Source organism: Hyaena hyaena, unplaced genomic scaffold, assembly GCF_003009895.1.
Source record: "Hyaena hyaena isolate Hyena2069 unplaced genomic scaffold, ASM300989v1 scaffold_790, whole genome shotgun sequence".
Lineage (NCBI taxonomy): Eukaryota > Metazoa > Chordata > Mammalia > Carnivora > Hyaenidae > Hyaena > Hyaena hyaena.
In genome coordinates this window covers 220,370-232,057 of record NW_024081412.1, presented here as the reverse complement: position 1 = coordinate 232,057, position 11,688 = coordinate 220,370, and the positions used below count along the sequence as shown (strand labels likewise).

At 57.6% G+C, this 11,688-nt stretch overlaps 2 protein-coding genes across 7 annotated transcripts in view; one reads left to right on the top strand and one right to left on the bottom strand.

Annotated features, from left to right (window-relative positions):
- Positions 1-5,564: 5,564 nt before the first annotated feature.
- Positions 5,565-7,313, bottom strand: LOC120221420 (fibril-forming collagen alpha chain-like). 2 transcript variants are annotated; one of them, XR_005525810.1, is made up of 2 exons: positions 6,265-6,579; positions 5,565-6,016 (listed from the first exon to the last, which is right to left on the bottom strand). XR_005525810.1 is itself a non-coding variant. In XM_039218797.1 (2 exons), exons 1-2 carry the CDS (start codon positions 7,294-7,296, stop codon positions 5,922-5,924), a joined length of 636 nt encoding a protein of 211 aa, XP_039074728.1. In that variant the 5' UTR covers positions 7,297-7,313; the 3' UTR covers positions 5,565-5,921. The 2 variants fall into 2 exon arrangements, 1 of the variants encoding a protein (XP_039074728.1); XM_039218797.1 differs by lacking the exon at positions 6,265-6,579 and adding an exon at positions 6,756-7,313.
- Positions 7,314-7,415: 102 nt separating this feature from the next.
- Positions 7,416-11,688, top strand: part of ZNF496 (zinc finger protein 496) — a 41,465-nt gene continuing 37,192 nt past the window's right edge. The window contains exons 1-5 of one of the 5 annotated variants that reach the window (XM_039218795.1): positions 7,465-7,503; positions 7,717-8,307; positions 8,492-8,812; positions 9,156-9,582; positions 10,075-10,258. In XM_039218795.1, the coding sequence (XP_039074726.1) occupies positions 9,193-9,582; positions 10,075-10,258 (574 nt within the window). In that variant the 5' untranslated portion in view covers positions 7,465-7,503; positions 7,717-8,307; positions 8,492-8,812; positions 9,156-9,192. Of the gene's footprint in view, positions 7,504-7,716; positions 8,813-9,013; positions 9,583-10,074; positions 10,259-11,688 lie in introns of all 5 variants that reach the window. The other 4 variants (XM_039218792.1, XM_039218791.1, XM_039218796.1 and 1 more) reach the window with 4 other exon arrangements.

Genomic DNA, 11,688 nt, shown 5'->3' with positions numbered 1-11,688 from the left:
GCTGGAGAACTGATATAAAGTAATGTGTGTTCGATCGCCGTGAGGCAGGAGTAGAATCACCAGATCTTGCACGGAGAAACTTATGTACGCCTCCCAGCATTTAAGTAATTACAGTACAAGGAGACAGATACTGGACTTCCGTGTTCCTGGGACTAAGAAAAAATATCCAAGGCAAGGACAGCAGAGTTACAAGACTTAAACGACGCCTCAGGGTTGAGGCTGGATGAAGACGGAGGGGACAGGACAGAGTCTGTTCTCTGAGAGAGATCAGGACACCCACGGCGCATCAGAACGTGGGATCTAGCGTGCTGTGAGCCCTTCTTTCATGTAGGACAGACTCCAAATTCTTTATGTGGTATTTAGGGCCCCTGCTTCCTGGGCTCCAGGGAGCATGGTGATCAAATGCAGGTGGTAAGCCTAGCAGATGCCAACTATGACTTGCATAATGTCTCTTTTCCTCTCTCCCTCCCTCTCTCTCTCTCTCTCTCTCTCTCTCACACACACACACACACACACACACACACACACACACACGTAATGTGGGCTCCCTAGACCAGTTTCCTCTCCCTGGGTCTCAGTGGCTATCCAGACTTAAGCACACCCACTTGAGCACGAAGAAAGAAAGGTCAGAAAGCGCAAACACACATAAATGGAAACATCCAGGGGCGCCAGGGTGGCTCAGTCCGTTAAGTGTCTGACTTCAGCTCAGGTCATGATCTCACAGTTCATGGGCTTGAGTCCTGTGTGGGGCTCTGTGCTGACAGCGAACTCAGAGCCTGGAGCCTGCTTCAGATGGATTCTGTCTCCTTCTCTCTCTGCCCCTCCCTGGCTTGTGCTCTGTCCCTCTTTCTCTCAAAAACAAAGAAACATTAAAGAAATTTCCAAAGAACTGCAGTGACCAGGCGTTTCTCTGCTGAAGGAGTCAAAACCTGTCTAGGAAAAAAAGCATGAAGATCAGGGAGGAAGGACTAAGAAGCAGAGCCTGGAGCCTGCTTTGGATTCTGTGTCTTCCCCCCTCTCTCTCTCTCTTTCTGCCCCTCCCCCACTCTCGCTCTGTCTCTCAAAAATGAATAAGCATTTGAAAAATATTTTTAAAAAAGAAGAGGACGGGCAGGGAAGACAGAGGCACCAGACCAGATGAGTGTTCGCGGGTCCTCGAGGTCTTAGAGTGGCTGGAAAAAGCCACAACGCACCTGTCTAGGTGTGACTTCCTTACCTGAGGCCCCAGATCCACTGGCTATACTTAGCTGTGACTCTACTGTTAAACCATCCTCTCCTCCTGACAGCCCAGGACCCTCAGTTACCCCCACTCTCCTACGCCCACCTCCAGATGGCATCCACACTGCAGTATCCCCAACATCCTTTTCCTCCTCCTCCTTCCTTCAGCTGGAGCCAAACCTCACAAAAGACTTTGCTCTTCCCCTTTCTATCAAGCCTCACTCTAGCATCCCGTTCGCATCATCCCTCAAGACCCCAGCACAGAAATCCAGTTGTTTCAGCTAATCTGAACTTGCCAAACTACAGGTTGGCTCCTAGTGACCTGCCTGCGTGGGCATTAGCGCCCCGAGTCCCACAAACAGCTGCCAAAAGCTAATGTTTGAGGTCTCAGTTTCATTTGTTTGTTTGTTTTTACTTTTACTCATTTTTGAAAGACAGAGCATGAGCGGGGGAGGGGCAGAGAGAGACGGAGACAGAATCTGAAGCAGCTCCAGGCTCTGAGCATCTGCACAGAGCCCGACGTGGGGCTTGAACTCCTGAACGGTGAGATCATGACTGGAGCCAGTCTGACGCTTAGCCGACTGAGCCCTCAGACGCCCCCTGCCGGTTCTTTTTTTTTTTTTCAAATAGTTTATTGTCAAATTGGTTTCCATATAACACCCAGTGCTCATCCCCACACTGGCGGTTCTATTTCTAACAAGCTCCCGGGGAATGCTGATGCGGCTGGTGTAGACAGACCATGGATGAGACAGCACACATACCTGTAGTATTTGTTACAGGTCCACAAGCATATTTTGTGCAATGATGACCTGCACCCCAAGGGAAAACATAATTGTTGTCTTGCTTTTTCTTTTTTTTCAGTGATTATTTGGGGGGGTGGGCAGAGAGACACAGAGACAGACACAGACTCCCCAGCTCCAGCAGGCTCCGAGCTTAATATCAGGGGCTGTGAGATCATGACCTGAGGCGAACGTAATGGGCTAAGCCCCCAGATGCCCCTAACTGTTGCCGTTCTGGGTGTAGACTGTGGGTTTTAGGAGAGCTGTACGCATCACACTGCACCGTGCACAGTTCACTTCCCACGTTTGGTGATGTTTGGAGTGTCCCTGCTCTATCCCATCACCATCCCAGTTTGCAGAGCGAGCATGAAATTCCCTCACCTCCCTACTTTCAGGCCTCACACCCTCCTCCTCCTCCCTGCCAGCCTAGGTTCTCCAGAGAAACAGACCAATAGCATGTGCCTTGGGGTGGGGGGTGGGGACGATGGAGACAGACAGACTGATTTAGGACATGTGGCAGAGAGAGGTGTTTAGGGTATGTACACAGAGAGATATGTAGGGTATGTATGCATGAAGATATTTACATAATTTTAGGGAGAGAGAGCACATGCACACAAATGGGGAAGAGGGGTAGAGGGAGAGGGGAAAGTGAGAGAATCCCAAGCAGGCTCCACACCCAGCACAGGCCCTAGAGGCAGGGTCCCAGCACCCGGGAATCCTGACCTGGGCTGAAATCAGGAGTGGGCAGCCCAAAGGACAGAGCCACCCAGGGGCCCCAGGGCAGAGAGAGATTTAACATATGTATGTAGAGATACTTAGCATATGTATGTCTGTAGAGAGGTATTTAGGGTAAGTGTGTACACTGACAGATTTACAGATAAAGGGAGACTGGAGGCTGGATGAGGCCCAACCACATTATGGAGAGAGGCTAACCAACTTTACTCAGTTTCCTGATTTCAAGGTTAATCTTAATCTAGAAACACCTTCACAGACAATGTAAACCAGTGTTTGATCAAAATCTGGCCACCTTGGCCCAGCCAAGCAGACACATAAAGTACACCACACACCCTGCTTCTCGCTGTACTGGGCAGTGTCCACCATGGACTCCCACATTGCCACACGCCCACACCCCGTCACCAGAGGCCACCTTCCTAGCTCCTCCCTGTGAGGGCCTGGGCTCCCCTGGGCCCTGGACTCCAGCTCCCTCCCTGCTGCTGGAGACTGTTCCCTCCCAGGCCCTGGGTCCTGCCCAGCCCCTGTCCCACCCAGCCCTTAGGTCCCCTCCAGCCCCTGACTCCTTCCCAGTCCCTCTACCCAGTTCCAGGTCAGTGTTAGTTCTTCATGGGGTGTGATCGGCCAGCAGCAATTACCCTACTCAGGATCCCTCAGTTGCCTGTGGGGGGTTCCAAAGCTCAACACTGCTCAATTTCCCTCCACCTAGGAGCAGCTGCTCCCACTCCTCCCCCTCCTTTTTCCTCCTCCTCCCCCTCCCTTTTCCTCCTCCTCCCCCTTCCCTTTCCCTCTTCCCTTCCTCCTCCCCTCCCCTCCTTCTCCCCTACCTCCTCCCTTCCTTCTCCTTCTCCCCTTCTTCCTCCCCTCCCTCTACCCCCTCCCCCTCCCCACTCTCTTCCCAGTCTGAAAGCTCGCCTGGTCCAGTTCTGCCTGCTCCTCCCAGAGGCAGCACCTCCACCCACCCATACGTGTCCATCCCAGGGTCTCAGTTTCTGGAGAGCTTTTGTGACTCCTGATTTCTACCTCCTGCCTCCACTTTCTCACCCAAAGGTCATCACTACTCTTCTTTTGGGCATTTCAGACCCAACAAGTCCAAAATTCCACCACTGTCTCCCAAGCCCTTTCCGGGAACCTGCTTCACTGTTTCCTAGACAAACCCTTCAGTTGCTCAGTTCAGGGCCGAACCACACCATTCCTCATTCCTCTAACACCCACAGCATGTTAGGGGAACCCCGGCCATGGCTTGCCAGATGGACCACCTACCGCCTGCATTTCCCCCACTGCTTCGACCTTAGCCCCTGCTCTCTCTGTCCTCCAAGGAGTTGTGTGCAGTGACCGCGGTAGGAGAGTCCCATCAGGCCGTGCCCCTCGCGAAAGCCTCTGAAGGTAAAATCCAGTCACTCTGTTCCAGCTCCGTTCCCTCACCATGCATGCACAGATGGAAGCAAGCTCCTGCTTCACAGTCTTTGCGTATGCAGTTCCCTCTGCTGCAATGCTCTTCCTAGCACACCTCTGTCTGCTTGTGCAGGACACCTGCTGAGCCTTCCACCTGCTCTCTGGTCAAATGTCACCTCATGGAGGTCCTTCTAGATGGCCCTGCCAGGCTCCTCCTTACCCAGTTTTTATTTTATTTTACTTTATTATTTTATTTGACTTTAATTTTCATGATATCTATCACCAGTAGTGTTATATCACAGAGGCATTTATTTATTATCAGATTTCCCTTCAAGCTTCCAGACACCAGGATTTTTCGTCCACCACAAGGATGAACTAGTGGCAGATAGAAAGGATTTCATAAAATTATACACAAGCAGTAACAGCAACGTAAACCAAATAAATATACACAGAATGCAAGACGGCCAATGGTCCTTGAGCAGAGTCTATGCACAGGCTTCATGCCACGGTACTTCACACTGTGGTCCCCGACACAGTCCTGTTTGGTGCAGGAAAGAAAAGACATTTCCATGGCTTCCAGGGCTTGTGCCCCTGGACGCTCACTCTCTGACATCCCACTCCTCCAGCTCACTGTGGTGTGACATGGTGACATGTTGATGGTGGCCTCCATGTGGGACCCTGTTCTCAAACCTACTTGAGCGTGATGGACTCTCTCAGATATCAGGTCACAATGCAGCCTTCCCTGACTGTCACCAGCCCATCTCCAGCACCTGCTAGTTGACACTGCTCTGCTTCTGCAACACGGATCCAAACACAGCAAAATGTTTACTGAATGCCTGAATGATCCCAATCATGCACCCGACAAGGTAGACAGCTTCATCTGTTTCCTGGATGAAGAAACCGGGGCAAAGAAAGGTGAAGCATGCCTGAGATCCCCTGGTCAGGAGCTGATGAGGTGGGATTTACCCCAGGGACTGGCTCTAACCCCTGTGCTGAGTGAAATGCAGAGTGAGGGCATATTCTGAGCTGTGAAGGGCAGACAGGGGACTGGGCGGTGTCAGTTCAGGGGAGGGAAGTGGAAGGCAGCCGGGAATGAGCTGATGCTATGCAGTTTATCTGCCGCAGAGCCACTGGCTCTGATCACAGATTCCCAGCACTCCACAGCAGTTTCTCCAGCCAGCCACAGGGCTAGGAGCTCCAGCAGAAGGTGTGGGCGTGGGCTTGCTGACCAAATCACCTCCACCCTAACTACCTGGGCTGAGCCTTGGTCCTTCCCTGGGGCATCTCTCCTCCAGGCCAAGCTGCTGGCTGGTGCTCCTGAGACTGAGTGTGCATGCATCCTGCTAACAGTGAGTCCGGGAAGACCCGAAGCGGGTGGCTTTACATCAGATACCTGGGTGGCCCTGCCTGTGTCTATCGTGTGGGGAGCACTCATTGTTCACAAAGAGCTTCACGTTGGCACATCTCCTGCGAAAGTCAGAATCCAGGCATTTGACAAATGGCCGATCTCAGTAACTGCACTAGTCAGGGGTGACGATTTGCAGCTAATAGGATACGGGAGGCGCCCAGGCCCCTGGAATGAGGACAACACGGCTAAGGGATCCAGGTTCCTCTCAGTCCATCCCCTTTCACCCCATCTGGTCTGCCAGGCCACTTTCTTCCGGGAAGGGGTGAGGGCTGGTTTTATTTCTGCTTGGCCTTCAACAGGATCTGAAGTAAATGGGTTATCTTCCACCAGGCGCCCCTCTGGTAGATGGGAGGTTTTCTTTGCCTTCTCTTCTGTGGGAAAGTCCGACTTCAGTGCGGAGCAGATGATGCAGAGGGGTAGTGGGAATCGGGCCTGCTCAGGGATCCGGAACATGCTTTCTCCCAAAGCTCCAGAACCTGGAAGACTAGGGATGGACCTAGGAAGGCCCCTCTGAGCCACCACACTGTTCAGCATAGGGTAGTGGCAAGCGGCCCTGTCTGGGGTTCCGACGGCCCTCATTCCTGCTCGCCCCTCACTGCTACCTGACTTCAAAGTCCCTTCACGGCCCTCCCCAGCACAGTATGCACATCTAGCCTTACCGGCGCTGAAGCAAGCCAAGAGCTTCCTGACGGGCCACTCGCGGCCAGGATTCCCCACAGCCCCTTTGCGTACCCCCAGCGTTGTCCTGATGCTAAGAAGAGCCATATGCGGGCAGCCTTATCTTAAACTGTGAATCATCCCAGGAAAGCGCGGGCTGCATCGGGATGCGACGGGGAGAGGGGTCTCAGTCTGCAGCCCCAGCGTGCTCAGCGGCCCGCGAGCCGGGCGTGGGTAGGGAGGGTCCCAGGCGCACTCCGGGATGCAGTGGCTCAGGGCGCGCGGGAGCGTCCTCCTTCCTTGCCCCCTCCCACTTCCAGCATTCCGGCGCGGCTCCGGGATCGGGATCCGCCCTTCACGGCGTCCCCGGCCCCTTGCCCGCCCCCGGCGCGCGTCCCCCGCCGGAGCCCATGGGTGGTCCAGGCCGCAGCAGCGAGGTGGGCCCCACAACGCCCCCGGCCGGACGCCCGGGTCCCGGCGGGCGCGCGCGCGCGCGGGGCGGGGCGGGGCGGGGCGCGCGGGCCTGGCCGGACCAGGGGGTGTCGGATGTCACCCCCCGCGCACACCTCGACCACTGAGATGCGGAGACCTCCCCGGTCCTAGAGCGGAGCAGGAAGTGTCCCAGGGGAGGGAGCCGGAGGGCTCCGGCCTTTCCTTTTCAGCGCGTCCGGCGGGCTCCGCGGCGGCCAGGCTTGCGCGGCCCGCCAACGGGGACGCGCCGCGGCGGTGAGTGCGGCCCGGGGCTCGGCGGGGCCCGCGCCCGCTGCCCCGCGCCTTCCCGCGCGCCCTAGGCTCCCCGCCCGCAGCTCTGGCCTCCCCGCGCGCCTCAGCTTCCGCCCGGGCTTCCCCGCGCCCCAGCCGCCCCGCGCTCCGGCCTCCGCGTCCGCCCCAGTCTCCCCGCGCGCGCCCCGCTACCGGCCCCGCGCGCCCTGGCCAACCAGCCTGCAATCCCGGCCTCCCCGCGCGCCCTGGCCTCCCCTCGCGCCCCCCGCTACCAGCCCCCGGCGCCCCGGCCAACCAGCCTGCAGCCCGGCCTCTCAGCGCGCCCCAGGACTCCGCGGGCGGGGCTGTAAGGCGGCACGAATGTTGTTTTGCAGGCGCCTCCATTTGCTTGCACTAGTTCAGTCCCGAGCGCAGCCGCGCTTTCCTGCATGAGCGGGAGACGGGGGCTCGACCAGCCACGGCGGGAGCCCATCGGCCTCAGGAAGGACACCCGGGGGGCCGGGCTGGAAGGATGAGGAGCTACTGCCGGAGACTTCCGCCGCAGCAGGAGGGCTTGGAGTTAGAAGCGGGGAAGGAGGTCCGGGCTTCGAGGTGAGCCGGGAGCGGGTTGAACAGGGGGCGCGCCTGGGGTAGGGGCGGGACGCGGACAGCCTGCCTCTCTGCCTGGCCTAGTCTTGTGCTCCTCCTTCCTTTCTGCTGATGGGGTTCTGTCCTCTGGGAGCGGCTGCTGGCACGCCCCGCCCCCTCCGGGAAGGCCCCTGGGACTAGCGTTTAGTTCATTCATCAGGCATCTCCTCCCGCCAGGTGCCGGGGTGACAAAGGCGGACCAGGCTGTCTGCTTGGGGTGATCCGCACAGCCCCAAGCGGGATGGATGCCCCGCTACGGACTCTGAGTGTAGGAGGTGGGGCCTGAGCCCCGAGCCGGGGGCCAGTTCCGAGCAATCTAAAGGCCCTGCGGGTGTGCACTGGCTAAGCCTGAGGAACGCAGGGTCAGGTGGAGGGGAGTTTCCGTTCCAGATGCTGGAGCAGATGCTGGAGGACATCGGACACACTCGGAGCCCTTTTGTGCCATTCTGTATTGGTTTTTTACTGCAGAGCCTTTAAAGGGGTCCAGAGACTGGAGTCTTGCCACTGAGTGACCTCTGTTGCTCTTTTCTCCTGGCCTCACTTGTCTTCCTGTGAAATGGGAGTGAGCCGGAGCCTTATGCAGACTGGGTTCCAAGGCCCTCAGGGGCCTGGATGACTGTGTTTCCCTATTCACCCTTCCCTTGAGTCCCAAAGTGCAGAGTCGTGGCTGCTGCCCCCTGATGTCACCCTGTGCATGTGTATTCACCGAGGAGGTGCAGGTGTGGCCGTGTCAGAGTGCCCCCGCTCAGTCGTGCCTGCGGAGGGGCCGTGAGTGTGTGTTGTTGCCTTCATCATGGCACAAGAGGACAAGGGGGCGTGGGGTGGAGGCTGGGCAGAGGCCCCTGCATCTTTAAACAGATCCTCAAGTTTGCCATCCAGACTTGGGAGTGAGTTACTTGGAGAGTGATAGGAAAGCACTGATGTTTTTAAATATGCGGTTGTTTTTCTGCAGCACCCTTAGGACGTACCTGCCTCTCTCGACTGTCCCCATCTTCTGCACGGGCATCACCTGGACTGTGGGCCTTATCCCCCTGGATTCTGCTGGGTGCTGTTATTCCCTGCTCTGTGCGAGCCTAGCAGGTCCAGCACCCACAGCTGGCCCTGGGCACCACGGCAGCTGATTTCTGGTCCTGGATCCGCTTCAAAGGCTCTTTCCAGGCTTCTCTGTGTCTTTCCAGCTCTTTTTGTAAAGGTCTCAAGGGCAAGGGCGAGGAAGGCCTCAAGATAGCAGCCTGCTCACCTTGTCCTGTCCAGGAGGGCCTGGCCACGGAAGGTACCACAGAGTCTCTGTTCTGTCTCTGCCCTGAATGTGGCCCTGTCGGGCTCCCCCGATGTCTGAAATGCCCGTGACGTGTTGATATGCTAGCGCTTCTCTCCCAGATCCCCTGCCTTGTTTGTCTGGCTGCCCAGTTAGGGGAATCCTGTCCTGACGCTGTTGTAGTGGGCGGTGACTTCCCTCTCTCCGTTTGTGCAGGGACCAGCCACACTGACCCTTGTGCCAGGACTTGTCCCAAGGGTTGGTCTCTGCGGGCTCTGTCACGTTCCCCATCACCGCCCCAGAAAAACTGCCACAGGAGACCAGAACATTGAAGCCAGTGATTTCTGTTTGGAAATAGGGTCGTCCTCTGCTGCTGACCCCCATCAAATCCCATCATGCCCACAGCCCTGTGCCCCCGAGTCTTGGCTCCAAAAGAAAGTGAGGAGCCCAGGAAAATGAGGAGCCCCCCAGGAGAGAACCCCAGTCCCCAGGGCGAGCTTCCCAGCCCTGAGTCCTCTCGCCGCCTCTTCCGCCGTTTCCGCTACCAGGAGGCGGCGGGCCCCCGGGAGGCCCTGCGCCGCCTCTGGGACCTGTGCCAAGGCTGGCTGAGGCCTGACAGGCACACCAAGGAGCAGATCCTGGAGCGGCTGGTGCTGGAGCAGTTCCTGTCCATCCTGCCCCGTGAGATCCAGGGCTGGGTGCGGGCCCAGGAGCCCGAGAGCGGCGATCAGGCTGTGGCCGCCGTGGAGGCACTGGAGCGGGAGCCCGGGCGGCCCTGGCAGTGGGTGAGCAGGAGGACGCTCATGGGGAGAGGGCCTCAGGGGGCTGGCCACGGAGGAGACGCTATGTGTAGAGCCCCACACTTCAGTGAGGCTCACAGTGCAGTTTGGTCTCCTGAGGAAGCAGATTCCCTTCCTTGGGGGGAGTCCCCGCTGGGGCACGTTCTATCCAGGGCAGGTTCCTTCCTTGGGGAAGTCCCCGCTGGGGGGCACGTTCTGTCCAGGGCAGGTTCTTCCTTGGGAGAGTCCCTGCTGGGGGGTTCCGTCCAGGGTAGGTTCGTTCCTTGGGGGAGGCCCTGCTGGGGGGCACGTTCTGTCCTGGGCAGTTCCCCTTCCTTGGGGGAGTCTCTGCTGGGGGGCACGTTCTGTCCAGGGCAGGTTCCCTTCCTTGGGGGGGCCCTGCTGGGGGCACGTTCTGTCCTGGGCAGGGCCCTGGCGGTCACTGTGCAGATGGCCAGGAGGACGCCTCACCCTGAACAGCCCTCTCTGGGGTTGCAGCTCAAGCACTGTGAAGACCCCGTGGTGATTGAGGATGGGGATGGCCCTCCAGACCGGGAGCCAGAACAACTGCCGGCAGAAGCCCAGAGTGACCTCGCAAAGAGTCAGGACAGCCAGCCCACAGCTGTGGCGCAGGGCCCCGGGCTCCCGAGCAGAACCGTGGGCCAGCCCGGCGGGAATCCAGGTACCCACTGGGGACGCAGCCCTTGGTGGGGAGGACATACCCCTCCCCATGTCCCTGGATTTGGGTTTTCCTTGCTCATCCCCAAAGAGCCATGAACTGTTTCCAGGGTCTGGGTCCCTCCCGAGAGCAGTTCAGTCGGGATCTCCTGCCCCCTTCATTATGCGAAATCCACACAAGGGACCAGTGCTGTGGGTGGGTGTCTGTGAGGCTGCACTGCCCCCCTCCTTGCAGGTGCGTCTCCGGCCTCGGTCTGGCAGCCGCTTGTGAGGGCAGCTGGGCACGGCCACGTCTTATGTTCTAAACCTCTTTATCCAGCGAACAAACAGCTGCTTTGGGATTTGTTATGAAGTTGCAAGACCTAAAAGTGCTCCAGAGGGAACAGGGTGGTGTGTCCAGGCCTGAATGTCACCGGGACGCCTTTGGCTGTCTGTACACAGAATGCTGGTGGTCGCCCGAGGCAGGCGGCTTCGACGACTCTGGCTATGACCTGGGGCCCTCCAAGCCCCGGTCTCCCGGCCCTCCCTATCACCCTTTGAGCACACTGGTCACTCATTTTGGGTCTTTTGAGAATTAAAGGGCTTTACCCACAGAATGTTAGAGCAGAGGCCCCGAGTCCCCCCTCCCCCCGACTTTCGGTCATGGTAGTCACCATGGGAAGTTGTGGCTGAGGTCGCACGTGAGCTCTGTGGTGTGCGGGCTGGTGTGGCAGATGCCCCAGGTTGCACGGTAGGTACAGGGAGCCGGGAGTGCATTCCTGTGACCCACAGAGCTGGTCCTTCATAAGCTTTTCAGTTAAAGAAAGAGAGCATATCGAGTTTCTCTTTGTGTGGAGTTAGTCTGACTTCCGTACAGAGGTCCAGGCACATCGGCCCTGTTAGTTTGCAAGGGATTCCTTGACCATCATCGTACTGGGTGGGCCCAGCAGCAGAGTTTACGGCCTCACCTCCACAGGCTGGACGTTGTAAATCGAGGTGCGGCCAGGCTCACTTTCCCATGAGGCCCCTCTCCTGGGTTCGTTGGTCACCATGGTCTCCTTGCATCTCCACATGGTTGTCCTAATCTCTTCTTACGAGGACCCGGGTCGTCGGATCGGGCCACCCTCGTGACCTCACTCTAACTTACTTATCCCCCGAGAGACACCTTGTTTCTAAGTGCAGTCCTATTGAGGAGCTAGAGTTGGGACTTGATATTGTGAACCTGGTGTGGACACACGTCAGCCCAGAGCCCGTCATGCCCTGGGGCGTCCTCAGGAGGACGAGCTTCAGGAGCTGCAGCAGCCCAGGCAGGGGAGCTGGGCCAGCTGCTGTATCTCCCAGGCAGAGTGGGCATGATGCGACTTAGTTACTAGGAAGACCTTAAAAGTTCATTATTGATTCATCATGGGGATGATCCTCTGGTAAGCTTTTTTTTTTTTTTTTTTTTTTTTTTTT

Excerpts from the sequence above, each read along its gene's own strand:
- LOC120221420 (XM_039218797.1), bottom strand. The coding sequence starts at position 7,296 with ATGGAGGCGCCTGCAAAACAACATTCGTGCCGCCTTACAGCCCCGCCC. Across the intron at positions 6,017-6,755 it reads TCCGCATCTCAGTGGTCGAG|TCTTCCAGGTTCTGGAGCTT; the intron begins GTGTGCGCGGGG and ends GTCCATCCCTAG.